Below are 25,501 nucleotides of genomic sequence, written 5' to 3' on the forward strand. Positions count from 1 at the left end.
ACGCCTCCTCCGCCCGCCCGCGCCCACCACACAAATCGGACGTTCTCCCCCGCTGTCGTCACTCGGCTCTCAGGGCCCGGCCAATCCGGGCTCGAGTTGGAGCGAACCCGGCCTCCGCCCCCAGCCCTTGCTCCGCCCTTCAACGGCCGCGCTCCCCATTCCCAGCGCGGGCGCGGGGTTGCGCGCTAGGCGCTTCGTTTTCCCCTGGCAGTGGGCGCCTCCGCCCTCCCAACTTACCCGCGAAAGCCGGGCACTTGGGCAGTTTGGTCTGTCACCTTGTTGCTCCGTCCCCGGGATCGTCACCTTGTTGCCCTGTCCCCGGGATCGTAGTGCACCCTACTGACCTTGGCGTTCCGCCGCTCGCCTGGCGGGGGAAAGCCGTGTAGGCTCGGGTCTCCCACGAATCTAGAGGAAAAGCCCTTCCAGTCCTTGAAGTGAAATGGCGGGAAACCCCACTTGGTTAGATCGTTTGCGAACAGGCTGGGAAACGTGTGTCATTCTTGCCCGGGCCGGTGTGACTCAGTAGGTTAGGAGTCTCCGGGCGCCAGGAGGTTGCGGGTTCCATTCTGGGCAAAGGCTTGTGCCTGGGTTGCTGCCCCGGTGGGGGCGTGCAGGAGGCAGCCCATGAGGTTGCGCTTTTACATCTATGTTTTTCTACCCCTGCCCCCCACTAAAAATCAACTGTTCCTTTTTTTAAAAAAAAGCTTTTCTTAAACTTGATTTGGGTGGTGTGTCTGTAGCTGGGACTTGAGGGAGGCAATCCTGTTTGTGTCCTGGTTAGAAAACTCAGGATATTTCTACCATCATATAGGGTGTCTATCCTCCCTCTCCCTTCCTCTCTCCCTAAAAAAACCAATAAAAACACATTTAGCCTTAGCTGGTTATTTTCAGTGAATAGCAGTGGTTCTCAACCTTCTGGCCCTTTAAATACAGTTCCTCGTGTTGTGACCCAACCATAAATTTATTTTCGTTGCTACTTCATAACTGTAATGTTGCTACTGTTATGAATCGTAATGTAAATATCTGATATGCAGGATGGTCTTAGGCGGCCCCTGTGAAAGGGTCCTTCGACCGCCAAAGGGGTCGCGACCCACAGGTTGAGAACCACTGGAATAGAGCATTGGCCTGCTGACCAGAGGGTCCCAGGTTCGATTCTGATGTTTCTCCCTCGTTGATGTTTCTATCTCTATCCCTCTCCCTTCCTCTCTGTAAAAAATCAATAAAATATATTAAAAATAAAAAATAATAAATAAAAATGTTCTCAAGGATATCTCCTACACCAAAATGAACTAGACCAGGTAGTTCCAGAGTGTAAAACTACTTTGAAAAAATCCCAGCTTCTTTTTGAAATATGATCCTAATCCTGTTATCAGAACCTAACAACTGTAACACTAGAAGGAAATCTTTAGATCATATTTTATAACTACAAATGCAAAAATTCTAAATGAAATAGGAGCAACTTTACCCAGTAGCCTCCATACCATAAGACTTGCAAGAGAGAACAGTTTGTGTTGTATAACTCTATATTATTCATCTTAACCAATTTACCCACCTTCCCTCCCCCTCTAGAGCTTACAGGAAGATAATTTCATCACTATAATCCTTTTCACTCAATCACAACCAGTAGCTCCAGGTCATCCATCATTTCCCTGATTAGCATCTCCATGCCACCCTCTACTTTTATTACCCCAACCATCCTCAGCATCTCATTCTGTACTTTAGATTTCAACATTTGTTTTCAGTCATTTCCCCTTTATTCTCACCTCTAAATGTTCTCATCAACTTCCTGTTCCAACTGAAAACTGGTTGATCACCTAGCAAAACCACCTCGCTAGCAACTTATCAAGTACAAAGAGCATTTTCCCTCACATAGGTATTCTTATCTTAGAATCTGCTTCTCATATTGCTTCCAAATCATTTTTCCTCCTTCCTCCTTCAAAAACCCAAGCTCTTTTAAAGTTAATGCCAACTGGCACTACAATAAGATCCTTGGTAATGCCCCCTTTTGTTCATGGCTCACTGTCTTAATTTCTTCTACTATTCTTGTCACTTCTCAGCCACTTTATTTTTCATACTAGAGGCCTGGTGCACAAAATTTGTGCATGGGGGGGAGGGTAGTGTGTGGCTCTCAGCCCAGCCTGCACCCTCTCCATTCTGGGACCCCTCGAGGGATGTCCAACTGCCCATTTAGGCCTGATCCCAGTCGGACATCCCTCTCACAATCCAGGACTGCTGGCTCCCAACCGCTTGCCTGCCAGCCTGATTGACGCCTAACTGCTCCCCTGCTGGTCTGATTGCCCCTAACTGCTCTCCCCTGCAGGACTGGTCCCCTCGCAACTGCCCTCTCCTGTAAGCCTTGTTCCTCCCTACTGCCCTCCTCTGCCGGCCCGGTCCCCCCTAACTGCCCTCCCCTGCAGGCCCGGTCCTCCCCAACTGCCCTCCCCTGCAGGCCTGGTCCCCCCCACTTGCCTTCCCCGACTGGCCTGATAGCCCATAACTGCCCTCCCCTGCCGGCCATCTTGTGTGTTGGGGTGATGGTCAATTTGCATATTACCTCTTTATTAGCTAGACTTTTCCACATTCTCCATCCAACACCCACCCTGGCTTCTCAGTTCCTTATCATGGTGAAGTGGCTTTGCTATTACTGTTAAAGACAATCCCTCCATTTGTGTTCTGGATCCTTTATCCTGTCTCCTTCTTGTGAGCTTTGCTCCACCAATTACCCCTTCTTGCTCCTATTTCATCAATTTCTCCTGTTTCTACTGGGTCATTTCCATCTGTGTACAACATATTCAAGTTTCTTTTTAACAAAAAGTATAAAAAGTACCTTAACACCTATCCTATCCCATTTTTCTGCTCCCCTTAATAGGAAAAACTTTTCAAAGAGTTGGCTCTAGCCCTGACCGGTTTGGCTCAGTGGATAGAGCGTCAACCTGTGGACTGAAGGGTCCCATGTTCGATTCTGGTCAAGGGCATGTACCTTGGTTGTGGGCACATCCTCAGTAGGGAGTGTGCAGGAGGCAGCTGATCGATGTTTCTCTCTCATCGATGTTTCTAACTCTCTATCCCTCTCCCTTCCTCTCTGTAAAATATCAATAAAATATATTTTTTTAAAAAAAGAGTTGGCTCTATCTGGAAGCTGCTTCCAATTCCTACCTCAAAACTTCTCCTTAACCCAATCCAATCGAGAAACCATCCCCATCATGTCACTAAAACTGTTTTTATGATATAACCCGACCTCTCTGTTTCCAAATCTAATGATGACTTTCCTGTTTTTACTAACTTCTGTCCCAAATGAAGCAGAAAGTGGAAACATTGTTTCCTTCTTGAAACTTAATTGCAAGTTAAACCATTGCTTCTTTTTTTTTCTTTTTTAAAATATATTTTTATTGATTTTAGAGAGGAAGGGAGAGGAAGGAAGAAGAAGAGAAACATCAATGATAAGAGAGAATCATTGATTGGCTGCCTCCTACACGCCCCTGACCAGGTGGGGATTGAGCCTGCAACCTTGGCATTTGCTGGCCTGGGAATCGAACAGTGACCTCCTGGTTCATACATAGGTCGATGCTCAACTACTGAACACACCAAGAAGAGATAACATCTATTTAGTGCTTCTTTCTTTATTTTTTTTTTATTGCTTAAAGTATTACAAAGGGTATTACATATGTGTCCTTTTTTCCCCAGCCCTTGACAATCCCCTGGCCTCCCCTACCCGCCAGTGTCTTATGTCCATTGGTTATATGCATGCATGTAAGTTCTTCGGTTGATCTCCTACCCCCTCCTTCTGCCCCCCTACCCTCCCTGGCCTTCCCGCTGCAGTTTGACAGTCTGTTTGAGGCAGCTCTGCCTCTGTGTCTATTTTTGTTCATAAGTTTATAATCATCTTTATTATCCATGAATGAGTGAGATCATGTGGTATTTTTCCTTCATTGACTGGCTTATTTCACTTAAGTGCTTCTTTCTTGAAACTTCTCTTGATTTATGAGACCACACTATACTAGTTTTCTTCCTACTTCATTGACTGACCACCCCTTCTCATTTTCCCTGATTTTTCCCCGCCATTGATATATAATTGATTTCAGAGAGGGAGAGGGAGAGAGATAGAAACATCAATGATGAGAGAGAATCATTGATCGGCTGCCTCCTACACACCTGATAACTGGGATCGAGCCTGCAACCCAGGCACGTGCCCTTGACTGGAATCAAATCTGGGACCCTTAAGTCTGCAGGCTGATGCTTTATCCACTGAGCCAAACCAGCTAGGGACCCTGCTTGACTTTAGATTGTTGGGAGTACCCAGGGCTTTGTCATGAGTGCTTTTCTCTACCTACACATGGTGTAGGTAACACCATCCAGGACCATAGTTCTAAAAACTACCTGGGGATGGCTCCCAAATTTATATCTCTAGTCCTAAACTTTACCTGGATCCCAAATTCTATATGCAACTGGAGGACTTGACAGCTCCACACTGATGTCTGATGGACATTTCAATTTAACATGGTCAAAACAAACTCTTGATTTTGTAACCTATCCTTTTTAACAAAATGCTGAGTTACTTTTCAGAGATAACAGGCAAAAATCCCATGTCTTGCAGCTGAAGCATGCCCATAACACATACACACATACATATCACATTTTTTATTCATTCATCCATTGATATACACTTAGTATGTTACCTCATCCTGGCTATTGTAAATAATGCTGTAATGAACTTGGTGGTGCATATAGCTTTTTCTTTGTAATATATTTTTATTGACAGAGAGGAAGGGAGAGAGCGAGCTAGAAATATCAATGATGAGAGAGAATCATTGATCGGCTGCCTCCTGCACGCCCCCCACTGGGGATTGAGCCGGCAACCCAGGCATGTGTCCTTGACCGGGATCAAACCTGGGATCCTTCAGTCCACAAGCCGACGCTCTATCCACTGAGCCAAACCAGCTAGGGCATGCATATAGCTTTTTGAGTTAGTGTTTTCGTTTTTTCTTCAGGTAAATAAATACCCAGAGTTGGAATTGCTGAGTCATATGGTAGTTACTATTTGTATTTTTAAAATATATTTTTATTAATTTCAGAGAGGGAGAGGGAGAGAGAGATAGAAACATCAGTGATGAGAGAGAATCATTGATCAGCTGCCTCCTGCACACCCCCTAACTGGGGAATCGAGCCTGTTATAAGAGTTAGCTATTCTTATCCATTGATTTGTTGACTTGGGAATCATCTCTTGCTTTTAACTATCAAGTTCAAAATCTTCAAACATACACTATAATAATTAATTTTAGAAGCCAAATAAAAATGTAATGAATTTTCTATTGTTTCTTCCCATAGCTAGAAAATATCAGTAACATCTACTAAGTAGCAGTTCATTGTTCATCTACTAGAGCAACCCTGTGTATTTAGAACTTTGAGATAATGTGTCTCAAAAGGTTAAATTCTGTAACCCCGTCTTCACTCTGACACTGTTGTTTTTCCAACTCAGTGAGTATTTAACAAAATAAGCAGTCTTATCTGGCTACCTCTGTCACATTTATTGTGTGCAAATGTAAACTGGTAAGAGACACAAAATTAGAATCACTGCTACCAGAGTCCCAAAGGTGTCAAATCTGTATATGTCCCTTTTTTTAAAATATATTTTTATTGATTTCAGAGAGGGAGAGGGAAAGATAGAAACATCGATGAGAATCATTGATTGGCTGCCTTCTGCACGCTCCCTACTGGGGATTGAGCCCACAAACCGGGCCTGTGTCCTTGACCAGAATCAAACCTGGGACCCTTCAATCTGCAGGCTGACACTCTATCCACTGAGCCAAACTGGCCAGGGCAATATATGTTCTTAATTAGCCATGGAAATTCAATCTGTTATGTTTTCAGCAGATAACTAGTTTTGGAGTCATTAATGTGGGAATAATATTTATACCTTTTCTCTTCAGATACTTGTACACTTACCTTAGCCTATTTTTTTCTAAAGAGATCTGGCCTACTCTTGAATTTATTGCTTTTCCTTAATGACAAATTCTATTTTTTCCTCATTTTCTGAAAAGTTAAATAACAGTTACTTGTTTAAATAATAGGGGGGAAAGCAGTTTTTTTCCCCCCCCTTGAATTACGGTGTACTTTTGTTCCCCTCAGCATTACTGTTTGCTATTTTTATGTTGGAGAAGGTGTTAAGCCCCAAATAGTGTGCCCTTCAGAAATAGAGATAAAATCAGAGAAGACCTCCTTTAAGAAAGAAGCTAGTATAATGTAAACACTGCATATTTTTTTAGGTGCCAACAAGATAATGTTGGTTTCTCTGCTAGGGTAGGAGCATGTTATTTTAAAATGTTTGATTTTTGTATGTTTTTATTCATTATTTATTTATTCATTTTCATTTCTAGAGAGAGAGATAGAGAGGAAGGGAGAGGGAGAGAGAAAGAGAGAAACACTGATGTGAGAATGAATATGCTGCCTCCTGCATGCCCCCCATGGAGACCAAGCCTGCAACCTGGGCATGTGCCCTGACTGGAATCCAGCAAACTTTTGGTGTACTGGATGATGCCCAACCACCTGAGCCACAGCAGCCAGGGTGGAGCATATTATTATTATTATTTTCTTTCTTTTTTTCCCTTGACCAGATCGAACCTGGGACCCTTCAGTCCACAGGCCGACGCTCTATCCACTGAGCCAAACCAGTCAGGGCATATTATTTTAGAACACTTACTGCCTCCTCAGTGCTGAGCTGTAAGGTATAACTTTTTTCTTTTCTTTTCACATTTTCTTCCTCCTTCCAGTCTGTGGGACTTGAGTGAACTTACTAGTAGAAGGACTTCAGAATTGACTTTTAAAGGTGAACTATTTATTAAATCACCCATTTGAAGCGGGAAAGCTTGTATTTTTAAATGAGTATTGGCCAAATAACAAGAACACTTAATAACTTCTAGTTTGTTCTTTAATCATTTTTCCCCCCAGAATAATCTCCTCAGAAAAATCCTGAGTTTCTGCACACACCCACCTCTCACATGTGCTTTAACAGAAAAATCTATTTTATTTCCTAGCTATTTAACTTAGCACAAAATACTTAATACCTAAGTTGTAAAAAAAAGAAAGAAAAAAAGAAAGAAGGAAAGAAAGAAAGAGTACTAGTATGGCCCTACATGGTTTGGCTCAGAGGATAGAGCATCAACCTGTGGACTAAAGGGTCCTGGGTTTGATTCCAGTCAAAGGCACATGCCTGGGTTGCGTGCTTGATCCTCAGTAGGGGTCATGCCAGAGGCAGCCAATTGATGGTCTTATCATTGATGTTTCTATCTCTCTCCCTCCCCCTTCCTCTCTGAAATCAATAAAAATATTTTCTTAAAGTGTATGGACAATATCTAGAATAGTGTTTACATATAATAAGCACTCAGATGGTATATCTTATTGTTGTTATTAATAATTTATTTCTATTAAGCTTCTTGATTTTTCTCAGTTTTATTTTTCACCTTACTCTCCTATAGTCTGGCCTCCATCATCCTTACCTTTCTAAACTATCCACTTCTTATCCCCTAATTACCAAAATTAATTCCAATTCTCTTGCTCATTGACTTCTCTGCTTAACTTATAGCTTTCACCACACATATACATTTGTGCTTTAAACACTTTAATTTACATTAACATGTATTCATTTCCCAATCTTTTGATGTAGGGCAAGAACTTTGCTTTGAATATGAGTCAACTGTTTGGAGTTCAGCATCCCTCCTTTTTCCATAAACCACATCAACAGTATATCACCTATTTTTTTTCAGTTTTGACTTCTTTAAAGTGGGTTAAGAATTTAAAATCATATGCACAGTGCTCTCAATGTATAATCCTCCTGGATTTTAAGACATACCCAATCCATCATCAATCTTTTACAGTAGTCTCACTCACAACCAATTCATAGTAGGTCTTTTTATTTCCATCGCTTTGCCTTTATTAAACCTTTCTAAAGCATTCAATTTAATTAAATTAAGAGAGAACTTTGACATTTTCCTTTATTCACAGTTTATGATGTTATGCAACATTTAATTAAATATGTAATTAAACAACAACTCCAACAAACAGGTTTGTGAACCAGCATTGACTCAACATGTGGGAGCAGTAGTATGTGAGGATGTTTCGTAGAATTGAAGTCTAGTCCCAAAGGTTCAGCATGCATTGGGCATCAGAGTGTCTTTTTTACAGGCGATGGAGAGCACTAATTAGGTAATTTATTTAAGTGGTGTCTTGTAGAAAGAGCTTCTGTTGTGCAATTGTTCTTGGAAGTGCTTTAATGAAGTCAAAGAATTTATGGGAAATGACTATCTTTGTGATGAGAACAATATAGCTTATTCTGCCTACTTACATACAACAAACTAACATGAAATAAAATATGTTCTGATACTCTAGTGGACATTTTGTTTTTTTCCTGTCCATTATCCATTCACCGTTCATTTGGTAAAATGATACATTGGTTTTCTTCTGGTAAATCACTCCCTTTCTCCCTCACTCTGAAGCTATGCCATTGTGTAGAATCGGTCCCAAACCCAGCCCTAAGAGAGGACCCAGATTGGTGTAGGCCAGTCAACATATTCAATCTCTATGGCCTTAGTGATGGGCTCATTAATAAACTCATCTGATCAGAAGCTAATGAGGAGACGTTTGCTGGGGCTCCTGGGAGAAATAAAGCTTCTCCTAAGAACAGGTCTACTGAAAGAGACTCACTTCAGGACTTAGTACCTACAAATGTGAAGTTGGGACTACTGTAGCCATTCTGCTAGGAGAAAGGAACCAGCCTAAAGATGAAGTTAACACTAAGAGGAAGAATATTTTGGAAGAAGGTCCTGGTGACATTATTTGAACTTTGAATCAAGTCATAACCATCCCTGGAAATTATCAACAGTCTTTTCAGTTTTCCTTTCTAATGAGACCACTTTGTCTTAGATTTTTCTTCACTTGCAGCATAAATAATCTTTATTAACTATATATGATGTCAAGTTGGTAACTAGACTTACTGGAGTGATCACTTTCTAAGTTATATAAATGTCTAATCACTATGTTGTACATCTGAAACTAATATAATATTGTATATCAACCATAATTGGTGGGGATTTGGGAAGATGCATCAAAGGAGTCTCATGGTCCCTACAGGACCCCAGGGTGTCATGAGGAGCAGCAGAAAAAGGAATCTCAGTGGATGCCAGGTCACACGAGTGATGTCTTATGACAATTTGCCCTTTTCACTGCTCAGGTTAAGTAAAGCTGTACATATGGGAGACTCTGTTGGGATCAGCCCATTGGAATTATTTGAAAGAACATTTAGTTTATTAAAATGAAATTTTCATTAACTTGGTGGAGTATTAAACGTAATTATACAAAATAGATTTATATTGCATGCAGACCTGAGTTTGTGTACTCATAACATCGGGATGTCTTTATTATCTCCAGGAAAATTTTTTTGCAAAATATTAGGTAAGGTCATATTATGTAAGCAAAAACTAGGAAATATTAAAAAGGAATAAGTAGAAATCTCAGAACAACACTGAAACAGAATAATGCAGAATAGTTCAGAGTCCAAACAAACAGGACCAACCGTACTAGTTACAGGTCATTCCCAGTTCCCTATTGAGGAGGACTAGAAGATTTCTGTTTTTGTCGATGAAGATTCTTGGCGGGGGGTGGGGGTGGGGTCGGAGGTAAGGGGGTAGTCATCCTAAACATCCTCTGCTCTTAGTTTTGCATTTCTTTCAATACGGTGTCTTTCTTTTGACCCAAGTGGAAAAAAATATTTAAAACACTTTTTGGAAATCACTATCTGAAAACAGAAGGCCAACAACTTGTCTATAACTTTATAAATCCACTATAGTCGTCTTCCTGCTTTGAGGGTGTAGCGCACACATAGCGAAAGAGACACAATCTCCTACTCAGATATCATTTCCTTCTCTAAGGCTCTGTAAAAAACACACTAGAGACATAGCTGTAGACATAATACAAAGCCTATTGTGGGGAAAGTCCCCCAAGCTCTCATTATCCCTTGAAGAGGTTGGCTTAGGTCAGGCACAGCTGGACATTCTTCGAATAGTGCTCCAGGGAAAGCCCTGCCCCCAAGCTGCTCTATGTATTCACAGAGAAATGGGAGGGAATGGCCATATTAATCAACCACAGTTTTCTAGTTTGAAGAATGGCCATGAATACCAGAGGAATATTCTGTGGGACAGTTGTCTAAAGGAGTTCAAACACCAGTGCTGGTATCTGTTAGTAACGTAGCCCTTCCTGCTCAACCAGCTCAGTCCTGCTGAGCCAGCTCTTTGCTTGGCTACTCAAAAGTACAAGGAATTGCTTTAGTAATCCAGCAGATAAAGAAGGGTTTGTCTCCTCTGACTTCTAAATCCAGGATTTAAAGTGAAGGCAATGATTAGAAAAAATTAGGCATTCATGGATGCCGATAGCATTGAAAATTGATTGGCAATGATTAGTATAGTGGAGATGGGGACAGGAAATAAAATGTGCCACTAGGAGAAGCAAGTCAGATCTATAAAAGGGGTTATCTTTGTGATAAAATCCCTGGTATTCTAGAAATGTTTGGTTATCAATCTCTTCTTTTGTTCAGAACCAGGGCTTCCCAGATTAGTCCTTGAGCTAGGCACAGTTCCACCTGTGTCTTGCAGAACTGCCCCAGAAAAACAGGAGGAAACAAGATGAGTAAGCAAGTTTGGAAGGTATATTATTCAAGATTAAATCCAGAGGAAGGGCAAACATTAGGAGTGGTTGATCCGGTGATTCAGTGATGTCATGAGACCCATGTCTTTCTTCATCCAGAGTTTTAGGATGCCTGCCTGTAGCAATAAACTTTGCATGTTTCCCACAGGTGGTATGGGAAAAAAGAATGTCTTTCCATAGTTCTTTCTCAAACAAAGAACTTCTCTAAAAACCTTCAGCAAAGCTCTTAGTACTTATCAGAACTAGGACACATGGGATTACTTTCAGACCAGTGGTTCTCAACCATAAGCAATCCTGCATCCCCATCCCCACCTCACCCCCAAAAGACACTGGCAATATTTGGAGACAGTTTTGGTTGTCACAACTTCGGGAGAGGTTGCTATTGGCATCTGGTGGGTAGAGGTCAGAGATGCTACGAAACATCCTACAATGCACAAGACAGCCCCCATATCAAAGAATTATCCAGCCCAAAATGTCAAGAGTGTGGAGACTGGGAAACTCTATTTTAAAATAACAGTCCCACTCCTCTGAAGCCCTCTAGCTAGGTGTGGGAGGTAAATATCAGAGAAAGACTGATAATGAGTGGCCAGGGAGGTAGGAGAAGATGAAAAAATGTCTGTTCAAAAGCACGAGGAGAAGAATTTTAAGAAATCAAACATGGTCAGTAGTGTCAAATGCTGTAAAGAGGTCATCATTTGGTTTATCCATAAAGGGGTTACTTGTTACCTTTGCCCAAGAAGTTCCAGTAGAGTAGTAGGGACCACAAGAGACCCTGATTATAGTACTGTATAGGCAAGTCATTCAAGAAACTTGCCTATGAATGGAAAGTGAGAAAATGGAAGAAGAGAGAAAGCTAAAGAGTCAAGGGACTCTTTTACATAATGAAGAGACAGGATAATTTTTAAAATGCTGACAGGAAAGATCCAAAAGAGAGGGGGAAAAATGAGATGGTCCTTGAGAAGCGAATGCATGCAGAGCAGTGTTTCTCAATTTTAATATGCCTGTGAATCACCTGGGAGATCTTGTCATCACCTGTGGTATTCTATTGAATGCATATTCTGATTCAGTAAGTTGGGGTGGGGCCTGAGATTCTCAAACTTAAGTGTGCATCAGACTCACCTGGTGGGCTTGTCCAAACAGAGGTTGCTGGGCCTCACTCCTAGAGTTTCTGATTCTGGGATACAGAACAAGAATTTACATTTCTTTTTCTTTCTTTTTTCTTTTTTTTTTAAAACAACTACCTCTGTTATCTTTTTTTTCTTTTTTAAAAAAATATATTTTATTGATTTTTTACAGAGAGATAGGGAGAGGGATAGAGAGTTAGAAACATCAATGAGAGAGAAACATTGATCAGTGCCTCCTGCACACCTCCTAGTGGGGATGTGCCCGCAACCAAGGTACATACCCTTGACTGGAATCAAACCAGGGACCTTTCAGTCCTCAGGCCGACGCTCTATCCACTGAGCCAGTTAGGGCAAGAATTTGCATTTCTAACATGTTCTCAGGTGCAGCTGATGCTACTAGTCCACTTAACACACTATGAGAACCACTGATTTAGGATTTAAATGGAGAAAATCACCTTACAAGAAAGATAGCTTTACCACTGAGAAAATAAGGAAAAGGCAAAGATGGACAGGGTTGCAGGTAAGTTTGTAGGTTTGAGGCTGAGTAAATCCAAGAATTTACTGCCCATTGGCCTATATCTTCACTCTGAGGTAGGAGTGAAATTATCAGCTGAGAGGAAGGGAGGGGATGATGAGATAAGGAACTGTAAATATTAAGTGACGGCTTATTACCCTTTATAACACCATACAAAAAGTAAATTTGTTTTGTTACATTTGGAACATTTTGCAATTAATTCATCCAGAGCATTTGACCAGGAAATTATGTGGTGTGGTGAAAGAATTAAATTTTCCTTTGGTTGTTAACTAGAAACACTTGCTTTGGAAATTTCCAAGTCTGACTTTTGTTGACTATGTGCTTTGATGTAGAAATTTAGGAATTCAATTGGTTTTAAAAGGCAGAATGGCATAGAATTTATGAGTGGGTAGACTCTAGAGTGAGAGGCTCTGGTTTCTAATCTTGCCTCACCACAAACCACTGTGAAAATTTGAGTGAATTTTTGCAGGAAGCCACCCATTGTCTTCACTATCAGAGAAGTGCAAACAAGGATCCTAGAACGCTGGTGAACCTTGAACCCATGGCACGGGCTAGAGTTATGCACCGATTGTCTAGTCCAGACAAGGGGGGCTCAAGTTATTTCCTGATCAAATAGTCTGAGAGTAAATCCTTCTAATATTTACTGACCTTTAAGACAGTCTGTCTGTTACCGCAATTACCTGCCTAAGAGCTAGATGTGTATCCAAAATTGAATAAAAGGTTGGCGAGGCCTGGACGCCAGTAGAAGTCCTTTCCCTTGAGTTGGGCTTGCCTACCTGGCCCCCAATATTTCCAAATTATTTCTCATTTCATCTCATTCATTTGCGTGCAGCCCCTCTTCCAGATCCTCAACCCTGAACCATGCGGGACGTGGGGAAACATTCACAAATTTTCTCTTACCTTTAGCTTCTGACCTGTAAAATGGGGACAACAGAGTTGTTAGAAGAGTTAAATGAGATAATGTAGTAAGCACTTAGCACAGTGCTGTCGTAGTATTTCACTTGTGACATACTGATTAAATTGATTCTAAAGCCACTACATTTCATTCATAATTCTAGGTGACCATTCATGTGAATTGCAAAAATACACATACACTCTTATTACTGTAATATACATATACTAGAGGCCTGATGCACGAATTCCTGCTCGGGTGGAGCCTGGCCAGTCCCACCCCCAACCAGGGTGGGGGTCTGATCGGGGGCAGGGCCAGCTGGAGGGAGGGGTCGTGGGAGGCTGTGGGGGGGCAATCAGGGCCCCAATAGGGCCGGTTAGCCGCCGCAGTGTGTGTCATAGCGACCAGTCATTCCATCATTCAGGTTGCTAGGCTTTTATATATATAGTTTTTACCTTTCAGCCCCATCACTGCCTCACTCTCTTCACTCTTTAGTTTGACCTCTGTGATTTATCACCTCAACTACTCTCTCAGGAGCAGTCACCTCCCTCACATACCTTCTGTCAACCTTAAAGCACCATCTCTAGAATAAATCCTGTGCTGTCTTCTTTGCCCCTATACCAAGGATAATGAGGAATGCTATGAGGATGGAATGCTATGAGGCTAAGTGCTGCTACAAATTTCTGGATCTGTAGGTCTGATAATACTCAAGACCTTAATCCTTGTCTTTGTATTTTTTAATAGATATTTTTATTGATGTCAGAGAGGAAGGGAGAGGGAGAGAGAGAGGAAAACATCAATGATGAGAGAGAATCATTGATTGGCTGCCTCCTGCATGCCCCCTCTGAGGACCGAGCCTGCAACTGAGATATGTGCCCTTGACTGGAATTGAACCCAGGACCCTTCAGTCCACAGGCCAACGCTCTATTCACTGAGCCAAACCAGCTAGGGCTTATTCCTTGTCTTTGGTTGATTTGCTTTCTCTTCTCTTCTCTAAGATCATCCCAAGCTTTCCCCAATCACCTCAAGCCACCTTAAATCCAGAGCTACTCACTCTGCAGCTCACTCTTGTCTAGTTTCTCAATGTATACATCTTTCAGTTTTGGTCATTTTTAAAAAATATATATCTTTTATTGATTTTTTACAGAGAGGAAGGGAGAGAGATACAGAGTTAGAAACATTGATGAGAGCGAAACATCCATCAGCTGCCTCCTGCACACCCACTACTGGGGATGTGCCCGCAACCAAGGTACATACCCTTGACCGGAATCGAACCTGGGACCCTTCAGTCCGGAGGCTGACGCTCTATCCACTGAGCCAAACCAGCTAGGACAGTTTTGGTCATTTTATTTCTCCCAAATCTTTCACTTAATTCTTCCAAAAAATACATATTTCTTTTAATTTGCATCTGCAGAATGAAAGTGACTGAATCATAGAGAAGGGCTGAGAGAAGGGATAGAAGAAAAAGATCTTATAGTTCCCCCTTTTGATCCACCCACCCATTCTCAGTTATTTGAGCTAACAATAATTTTTACTTAACGCTAGTTTGAATTGGATTTTTGTCATCACCAAAAAGTATCTTATATAGCTATCTCTTGTGTATGCTGTGTTTACATTTTTCTTCTACCTTTCATAAAAGTCACACACCCAACATTTTGCCTCATTCATATCTGAGTAAGGCTGAGTCTATATCAGCAAACTACAGTCCGCGGGTCTTATCTGGCCAGCCACCTGTTTTGTTTTCACAGCCCACAAGCTAAGAATGTTTTTTACATTTTTAAGTGATGGTTATACAAGTACCTGCATAATAGCCTTGCCTGTGTCTCTTGGCCCACAAAGCCTAAAATGTTTCCCTTCTTGCCCTTTAAGGAAAAACCTTATTTAAACAGATGTAATACTGACTAAAAATATTGTGCATTTATTATCCTTGGGTCCCTCACTATTGACTTGGCTGCTGTTGGAGTCCCTCATTATGTGGGTTTAAATAATTAGTTCAGGATTTCAGCATCCTGCATGTGGTTGGGAGGAAGTCAGAGTCATGGGTCAGCTTATCCAGAAGTTTGTCTTGAAGGTCTTTTTACCATGTTTGCTCACATTGTCGCCACAGGTAACAGTTTTGCTGTCTGATTTTCTGTTTGGCCTGGCTGCTGCTTTTGGTATATGGTTTCCTTCCTCACTTTTATAAGTTGACTTGAAGGTAGTGGCCTCCTGAGGTAAGTTGCCTCTAAAAATAAGAAAAGTTCTCCCAGTGTTGAGGTGAATTACCTGCTCTAAGGAGATGTATGGTCAGGAAAAGATTCCTCCACAGGTTTTTCTGTTTTCATGGCTTCCTTTTCTTTCCTAAATTCTGTGCAATTGCTTTCAGGGACTATAGATCTGTAGCATCAAAGAGATTCCAAGTAGTAATGGTCCCATCCCTCATAAAAAAAAAAACAAAAAAACCCAGCTTTTTCTAGGAGTTTTTATTTATCTTATTAGTAGGCAGTAGTAGGTATCTGCCAGGGTTTCCTTTACTTAGTTTTCATGATACAGCATTATTCTCTTAGAAAATATACATATATGGGTTTTAACCTTTCATTATCTAGCAGGAATTCTCCTATGTGGTATCTATGTCTTCCTTCCATCTTTTCATTACTGTTATATATTTTTATTATTGATGTTAATTTTCCTTTGATTGTTTAAATCAGTTGTGTGGAGATAGATGACGAGGTGTATATTTCTTGCACCTACACTAAATCATTGGAGGATAACAAAAAAACTCATTAAAGGGTAGGGGAGTTTAGGGAATGCAGTCAATAATATTGCAGTAACTATGTAGGTGATGCCAGGTGGGTACTGGAAATATCGGGGGACCACTTTGTAAAGTATAGGATTGTCTAACACTGTGCTGTACACCTGAAACTAATATAAAATAATATCGAATATAAACTATAATTGAAAAATAAAATTTAGCCTGGCCAGTATGGCTCAGTGGTTGAGCATCGACCTATGAACCAGGAGGTCAGGGTTCATGCCCAGTCGGGGCACATGCCTGGGTTTAAGGCTGGAACCTCAGTGTGGGGCATGTAGGAGACAGCCCATCAATGATTCTCTGTCATCATTGATATTTCTCTCTCTCTCCCTCTCTTTTCATCACTGAAATCAATTTGTAATAATAAAAGTATAATATGCTAATTAGACCGGACAGCCAAATGACCTTCTGGACATCCTCCTGAACGTCCTTCTGGATGACCTTCAGGACGAAGCCAAGGCAAGCTGCCGTGGCTGCGAGGGCCAAGCCCCTTGCACGAATTTCATGCATCAGGCCTCTAGTAAAAATATATTAAAAAAAGAAAAAGAACATGTAAAGATCTTTACAAAAACTTATTATGTATAAAGCAATGTGCCAGGCACTAAATTTTTTAAATCTTCCAATGTTCAGCAATTGTTTTATATACAATTTTTCAAAATATCAACTGAAGTAACTATAAAAAGTATTCTGATAACTACATAAAGGTCTGAAGAATCTATGTTTATAAAGGACTTCAGTATTTTATTCAATATCTTTTAAACACTAGTTTTTCTGTTTAAAAAACTCATTAATGACAAAAAGTTTTTGTCAGACTACCACCTGGGAAACCCAAAAAGGTACAGCAGTAAAGAGATGAAAGACTGCCCGGCTGGTGTGGCTCAGTGGTTGAGCATTGACCTATAAACCAGGAGGTTATGAGTCGATTCCTGGTTAGGGCTTGAACCCCAGTAGGGGGATGTGCAGGAGGCAGCCAATCAATGATTCTCTCTCATCATTGATGTTTCTATTCCTCTCTCTGAAATTAATAAAAACATTTTTTTTAAAAAAGATATAAATGATGCCAGGTGAAAGATCCAGAGCCAAGTAGAAAGGATTAGCAACGCATCCCATATAGCTCATGATGCTTTTCCCATTTCCACAGGTAGCAATGATGGATGTCAAGATGGATAAAAAAAACAGAAAGCGAAGAATCTATTAGGATTTGGTCCAGCCAGGGCACTTGTACAGAGAACTTAACAGTGCTCAAGTTATCACCTTCCGTCCAGGGTGCTGCTATCAGTAAGCAGTTTTGTATTGCACAGCACGCTAATGGGATGCTCTTGACGAATTATGTTCCAGTGACCTCTGGAACATTCATTTAAGAGACCCATAAACCTTAAGATAACTGGGACATTCCACATCAGAATAAGTTTAAATCACAGTGTGATGAAGACTCACAGTCTGACCTGAGTTTGACAGAAGCAGGACAAACTTTAAATACGCTGCTGCAGAGACGCAGGATATGTGAGAAGAACCGTGTTTCCGAAGGAGTGTGCTTGCCTAGAGATCAACTTCCAGAATGGCAGAGTGAGGACCGCAGTGACCTTGCCTTCCCACAAAAACATGAAAATACTGGCAAAACAATGACAGGCGACCATTTTGGACCTTTGGAAATTAACCAAAAAGCCACAGAACAAATTGAAAATCTATCCAAGAGAAACCACTGAACTTTGGTTAAAAAGTGGGATCTGTGATATTTTAATTTGTTGATGAAATGCTATTCCCACCCACCCTCCTACTCCACCCAGCTCAGTTTCATGGTGGTCACAAAAAGCTAGCAGTCTCATGACCAATGGGAAGGACTGACCTCTTGTGGAGCTCAGTTAAAAGCAACATCCTCAGAGCACAGTCAACATTTTGTCTAAACCTGTAGTTCTGGAAAAACTCTATTCTTAGGAAGTGGTGGCTATCTCTTTGATTTGACTCAGAATTCAGCTCAGCAGCAGGGGGAAAAGCCTTATTCCCAGTGCATTTTCAAACAATAACCACCTATTGACAATATTGAAGTTGCCTAAGGCTGTGCTTTCAGTTGGGATTAGTGAAAACAAGCTGGGAATTTGAGTATCTTTTAGAGAACTGGATAACCATCAGCAGCTCCAGCATATTTCAGGGGATCTAAAAGGCTGTGGTAATGCAGGAGGCTGTGCACATTATGGATAACATAACTTGTAATGAGTGTTTGTGCTGCTTCCTCTATCAGTGGTTCTCAACCTTCCTAATGCCGCGACCCTTTAATACAGTTCCTCATGTTATGGTGACCCCCAACCATAAAATTATTTTCGTTGCTACTTCATAACTGTAATGTTGCTACTGTTATGAATCGTAATGTAAATATCTGATATGCAGGATGTATTTTCATTGTTCGCGACCCACAGGTTGAGAACCGCTGCCTGAATTCAAATGTGAAGTTCCTGTTTGGCAGAGAGGGAGAAATTTCCCTAAATCTAGGAGAGAGCAATAGGAGGGAAGAAAGAGAAAAGGGCTATCAAGGGTTGTCATGTGACTCAGTAAAGGTGGAGTTGCAGATAATATGGAGTTTCAAATACTTGCGTAAGTTTCAGGTAAATTTTCCATCTAAAGCCAAAAATTAGATTTCAGTTTTACTCTGACATTTCTCAAGATAAGATTTCAGGGATCTTGCCTATAAATGTTCTATGTCTGAGGTCAAGGAATGCTTCTTAACCTTTGTTTAAAAGATTTGAGGTCACCCTAGCTGGTTTTGCTCAGAGGATAGAGGTTCGGCCTGTGGACTGAAGGGTCCCAGGTTTGAATCCAGTCAAGGGCACATGCCCTGGTTGCGGGCTCAATCCCAGTAGGCAGCCAATCAATGATTCTCTTTTATCATTGATATTTCTATCTCTCCCCCTCTCTCCCCCTCTCCCGTCCTCTCTGAAATCAATAAAAATATTTTTTTTAAAAAAGACTTGGGGTCAAGGAATGCTTCTTACCTTTGTTTAAAAGATTTTCAGATATTTTCATTGCTACTCTTATGGATGTTGAGAAACAGTCAAGTTTTATACTTTTTGTGAATAATAAGGCACCTACTGAATTCTCAAATCATATGAAGGATTTTTAATTTAGTGATTTTCCTGTTGGATATGAGTATTCTATGATGTTGGTGGGTGGACATGCTAATTATTAACTTCCCATCATTACCTTGCACCTGAACCTTTATTCTGTATACGTTCCCAAAATATCTTACTATCATAATAGCTAATAACTTGCACAGTATGATAACATAAATTGGAATAACAAATATTTTCCTCTTAATAACTGTATTGTGATTAATTTGGAGGGAAGCAGAAAAGACAAGAGAAAAGAGAAAAAATTACTTTGGAGTCATTAATGGCCATTTTAGCTGTTTTGTATGGTGAGTGGAACCAGGTGAAGGTTTGGGCTCACTCTATTATCCTCAGTGAATTTCTTATATAACTCGTTATTATAATGGAAATCATACTAGTTCTGTCCACCAGGGGGCATTTCACAATAGAATGTAGAAAATTATGTTGCAAGGTTTGCTCTTGCCTAATTAGGGAATGATGCAAAGTTATAAAGTTGACATCCAGTTTCAGAGAGGGTATTCCCTTTCTGAAGAAACCAGGCCCTTTGAGGACACTTGTTAGTAGAAAACAAAGATATTACATATTGTGAGGATGTAAGAGAGATTTCTGTGAAACTCCACAGTGAAACTCTAGTGTCATCTGGGTTCCAGGTCTTAGGATAGGATAGAATTGATGATCCTGATTTTTCTGAGGCGAGCAGGCAGGTTTTGTTTGGTTAGGAGTACCTGAGCTTCTGCTTCTCTCTTGGGCATTAGTTCTAATGCCTTGATCCAAAACAGAGACTTTGCTTATTGCCTCACAGAAATCCTCACCTACCCTGACTGGACAGAAAAGTACCAACTTACCTCTAGCGAATCAGCAAGAAAACGGACACACAAATCAACCTTATGCAGACTAGATGGGAGGTTTGTTTGTGGATCCTCCAGTACTGAAGTACTTATTGCTTTTACCTGCTTGGCATCTGTGCCATCCCTTTCTTCAGGTAGCAGACTCATCCTCTAGGCAGAAAAAAGGCATGTCAATGATAGGCCAATCCTAACACCTCACCCACAGAGAGTAGGCCACCAGCAGTCATGGGCATGTACAGATTCTATTCCCCAAGAATTGCAATCTTGAATGGAGACATGTAGCAACAATTTAGAATGAAGATACCTTATGAAAACATCCTAAAGAGAAGTTTTGTGAAGTGCTTGGGCTGTTCTAGTATCCTTTCCAATCTAGGTTGAGCAGTTAGACAAGAAATAAAAGGTACCGAAATTGGAAAGGAAGAAGTAAAACTTTCTCTATTTGCAGATGGTATGATCTTATATGTAGAATTTCAGGATACAAAATAAACATGAAAAATCAGTTGTATTTCCAGACCCTAGCTATGAACAATATAAAAAGGAAATTTAAAAAACCAATTCCAATTTAGTCATGGGTATGTATATACAGCATGTGATTATAGTTAATAATACTGTGTTCATATTTAAAAGTTGCTAAGAGAGTAAATATTTTTTAAAACTATATTTGTTTTGATTTCAGAGAGGGAGAGAGAGATAGAAACATCAATGATGAGAATCATTGATTGGCTGCCTCCTGCACACCCTCAACCAGGGATCAAGCCCACAACTGGGGGAATGTGCACTGTCTGGAATCGAACCGTGACCTCCTGGTTCAATGGTTAATGTTCAACCACTAACTCTGGCTGGGCAAGAGTAAATCTTTTTTTAAAATTTATCTTTATTGTTGAAAGTAAGAGAATAAATCTTAAAAGTCTTCATCATAAGAAAAAAATTGTAACTATGTACTAGTATAGGGATTTATTGTGGGGATCAATGTATACAAATATCAAATCATTATGCTGTATACCTGAAACTAATGTTATATATCAATTATACCTCAATAAAAATTGCTTGTATATATACACTCTTAATTAAAAGCAAGCTAAAAAAAAAAAAAAGAAAAGAATTTCATTTATAATAGCAACAGAAAGAATAAACTACTTGGGAATACATTTAACCAAGGAGATGCATGACTTGTATATTGAAGCTATAAAACATTGCTGTATGAAATTAGAGACCTAAATAAATGGAAAGTCATCCCATGTAAGATGTCAGCACTACTAAAAGTGTTCTACTGATTCAGTGTGATTCCTAACAAAATCCCAATTTTCTTTTTGCAAAAATGAAAAAAAAGTAAGTTTATTTTATCCATTCTAAATTTTCCAATATGATCACATTTAAAAACTATTTTTTAGATCACATAAGGAATCAGTGAAAAATAAATGTTACTTAAAAATGACTTTATGGAAAACAGTATTAATAGTTTCCTCAAAAATATTAAACATACAATTACCATATGATCCAGCAAGTCCACTTCTGGGTATATACCCACAAAAATTGAAAACAGGAACTTAAACAGATATTTGTACTCAGCAGCATCCTTCATTATAGCCAAAACTCGAAACACCCCAAGCGTTCATCTAAAGGTAAATGAATAAACAAATGTGATATACCAGGTATGTGTGTATATATATGATTTGTTTATTCAATATGTGTGTGCAATAGAATATTACTCAAAAAGGAATTAAGTTCTGCCCTGGCTGGTGTGGCTCAGTTGATTGAACATTGTCACATACACAAAAATGTTGCTGGTTTGATTCCTGGTTAGGACACATGCCCAGGTTGAGGGTTCAGTACGTGGTGGGGGTGTGTATGGGAGGCAACCAATCAATGTTTCTCTCTCACATCGATGTTTTTCTCTCTCTCTCCCTTCTATCTTTTTGTTTTTATTTTTATTTTTTTTAGTTTTTCAAAATTTATTTAATAACCAATTTAAGTTAGATTTGGGTTGTTACAATGAAGTCTTTTCTTTCTTCTTTTTTTTGTGGTAACTTTATTTATTTATTTATTTAAATTTTGTTTTATTGCTTAAAGTATTACAAAGAGTAGTACATATGTCTCCTTTTTTTTTTTCCCCTTGACCTTTCCCCGGCCTCCTCTACCCAGTGTCTTGTGTCCATTGGTTATGCTTATTAAATGCATATCTTTTCATTTTTATAGTTAAATTGTTTAATCAGAGCAGTGTTACAATCCTAAATTAAAAGAGCCCCAATGTTTGCAACATGGCCTTGCTTCCATTCCGAACCTGCCTTTTTTTATCTGTAAAAGGACAGCATTTCATTTAAAAGGACTTAAAATGGAGTGACTGATCTCATCACCTGTGGTTTCATGCAAACAATGAACTCCCTGAATGGATATTACTTCAGCATCATCTCCCTTATATCTTAAAAAAAATATTTTTAAGCATATTTTAAAAAGAAATGAAGTTCTGATACATGTAACAACATACATGAACCTTGAAAACATGCTAAGTGAAATAAGTCAGACACTAAAGGAAAAAATATTGTATGATTGTGTATGATTCCACATATATGAGGTACCTAGAATAGTCATATTTATAGAAACCGAAAGTAGAATAGAGGTTCCCAGGGGTTGGGAGGGTGAGAGAATGGGGAGCTATTGCTTAATCAGTATAGATTTTCTGTTTGGGATTATGAAAAGTTTTGGAAATAAATAGTGGTGATGGTTGCACAATATAGCGATTATAATTAGTGCTGCTGAATTGCATGCTTAAAAATGGTCAAAATGAGGAGAAAAGATAACTATTTTTTCCAAGATTTGTAAGCTACTTCAACATCTAATTTCTCTTTTGTCTCTTATCATGTAGCATTTTCTATTTTTAAATCCAAAGGAATTTAATGCAATACACCATCACTACTTTCCTCTTAAAGAATAGGAATCCTGAGTGATCATTAGATAAGCCTTTATATTTGTGGATTTCAGAGATCCATAATATCGATTCAGTAGATTTTATAAGGAATTGGCAGAGGGCAGACTAGGGGTTATCATGACGTGAGGGAGGAGAGGGGCTCTTCAGAAAGAAAGGCTGTGCTCTTCTAAGTGAAAGGGACATATGAGAAAATTCTACTCATACATAACAGTATTAGAAAATGGGCGTCCTATCAATTGTTACTATTTCAGGGAGGATGGTAGGGACCCCAAAAGATTTAACGAAGGAGAAGTCAAGTAGTAATCTTAGAAGTAGCTGGATCTCCCTTGAAAAAGCCAAAGTACAGGAAATTGGTGAAAGGCCTTGGCTGGGTTGCTCAATTGGTCAGAGCATCGTCCCAATACACCCAGGTTGTGGGTTCATCTCCTGCCAGGGCACACACAAGAAGCAACCAATGAATGCATAAACAAGTGGAACAACAAATCAATCTCTCAAAATCTCAATCTCTATCTCTCTCTCTCCATTAAAGACAATGCCACTGCAGCACCTCTTGTGAATGAATTGACCATCACTGAAATTTCTGAGTAGGAGCACTTGTTTGGCCTTGTGTTCTGGCTGCTGAGAAGGGGAAAGATGAAGGAAAGATTTGCCTCTTTGGTTTCTGCAGTGGGATATGAGCTGCTACTGCTCGCCATGAAAGAGGTTGGATAATGAACGGGGGTTGTGGGGAGCTTACTTGTCTGGAATAACCATGACAAATTTTGTTTTTCTTTTTCTTTTTGCAAAGAGAGAAAAGTAATTCAGATGCTATTGTCTGCAAAGTGGAAGTTTATATGCAAGGTAAATTTTTCCTCTCAGGCCCTGGGAAGTTAATGTCACAACTTCTTATTGTGGACCTTATCCCAATTGAGTTTCTTTCTTTCTTTTTTTTAAAATACATTTTATTGATTTTTTACAGAGAGGAAGGGAGAGGGATAGAGAGTTAGAAACATCAATGAGAGAGAAGCATCGATCAGCTGCCTCTTGCACACCTCCCACTGGGGATGTGCCCGTAACCAAGGTACATGCCCTTGACAGGAATCGAACCCGGGACCCTTGAGTCCGCAGGCCAACGCTCTATCCACTGAGCCAAACCAGTCAGGGCTTTTTTTTTTTTTTTAATGTTTTTATTGATTTCAGAGAGAGGAATGGAGAGGGAGAGATAGAAATATCAATGATGAAAGAATCGTCAATTGGCTGCCTCCCACACAGGAAATCCCACTGTGACCTTTTAGTTCATGGGCCAATGTTCAACCACTGGAGCCACACCACCCTTACCAATTGAGGTTTTTGTTTTTGTTTTTTTTAAAAAAATATATTTCTTGCCGAAGCCGGTTTGGCTCAGTGGATGGAGCGTCGGCCTGCGGACTGAAAGGTCCCAGGTTCGATTCCGGTCAAGGGCATGTACCTGGTTTGTGGGCACATCCCCAGTGGGGGGCGTGCAGGAGGCAGCTGATCGATGTTTCTCTCTCATAGATGTTTCTAACTCTCTCTATCCCTCTGCCTTCCTCTCTGTAAAAAAATCAATTTATATATATACATATCTCCTATCTAATAAAAGACAAAAAGGGTAATTGACCGTACCTTCTCTATGCTTCCCATTGGCTAATCAGGGTGATATGCAAATTAACCGCCAACAAAGATGGCGGCTGGCAACCACACAGGTGAAGCAAGCAATAGGCTTGCTTGCTCCAGTGATGGTAGTTTTTTAAAAAATTTATTTATTAACTTGGGAGAGAGAAACATTGATTTGTTGTTCTACTTATTCATGCATTCATTGGTTGATTCTTGTATATATGTACCTTGGCGATTGAACCCACAACCTTGGCATATGGGGACAATGCTCTAACCAACTGAGCTACCCAGCCAGGGCCTCCCAATTGAGTTTTAACTCAACAGGTGGTGTGCTCTGAGTATACGGAATGGACTGATAAGACTTATAGTAAATCTAAAACAAGCTCTTTCTTGAACTCTCTTCACTGACCCCAACAATGCTCAAATTCTGCTGTGTTGGTACCTAACCTGTGGATTTAGATTGCTTTAGATTATTGAAAATCACTGTTTTCTAGGAAATTAAGTTTTGTGGACTAGGGACTTATGGTGAAACATTTTGTGTGTCCTAAATCTCAGGAAAAAACTTTGTACAGTGGTAGTATCATAGTCAATGAGGTTTATTCAACATGCGATTATTGCTAACTGAAAACTTTTCCCAATACCCCATCATGACGACTTGACATATAGTCAGCATTGGCAATTTTTGACAGTCTCAATAGAGACTGAATAAAAAAATAAAATAAAAATTCAGGAAAAGTACAGAATTGGTTTGGAATATTCTGCGAGGAGCTGGCAAGTCCACAGTGGGCCTAGTGAAAGATGAATAGAGCTGCAATTGTCAAAGAAAGAACCCTGACAATAAGCTGGCACCTCTCCAGTTAGAGCCCTCAGTAAGAATTGGGAAAGGAGAAATCTGGGGATTTTAATTCTTTGGGAGTAAGAAGGGGGAGATCTATTTTGGAAATAAATATCAATTTTTCTCCAAATATAAGGGAAAGA

General features: G+C 40.1%; 1 protein-coding gene across 1 annotated transcript in view; it reads right to left on the reverse strand.

Annotated features, from left to right (window-relative positions):
- PPM1D (protein phosphatase, Mg2+/Mn2+ dependent 1D) overlaps positions 1 to 17,404 on the reverse strand; it is a 49,160-nt gene extending 31,756 nt beyond the window's left edge. The window contains exons 1-3 of the mRNA XM_015559054.1: positions 17,289 to 17,404; positions 15,325 to 15,467; positions 13,252 to 13,265 (exon numbers count right to left, since the gene is read on the reverse strand). Of these exons, the coding sequence (XP_015414540.1) occupies positions 13,252 to 13,265; positions 15,325 to 15,467; positions 17,289 to 17,404 (273 nt within the window). The remainder of the gene's footprint in view (positions 1 to 13,251; positions 13,266 to 15,324; positions 15,468 to 17,288) is intronic.
- Between the last annotated feature and the right edge of the window lie 8,097 nt (positions 17,405 to 25,501).

Source organism: Myotis davidii, unplaced genomic scaffold (genome assembly GCF_000327345.1).
Source record: "Myotis davidii unplaced genomic scaffold, ASM32734v1 scaffold993, whole genome shotgun sequence".
NCBI classification, from domain to species: Eukaryota; Metazoa; Chordata; class Mammalia; order Chiroptera; family Vespertilionidae; genus Myotis; species Myotis davidii.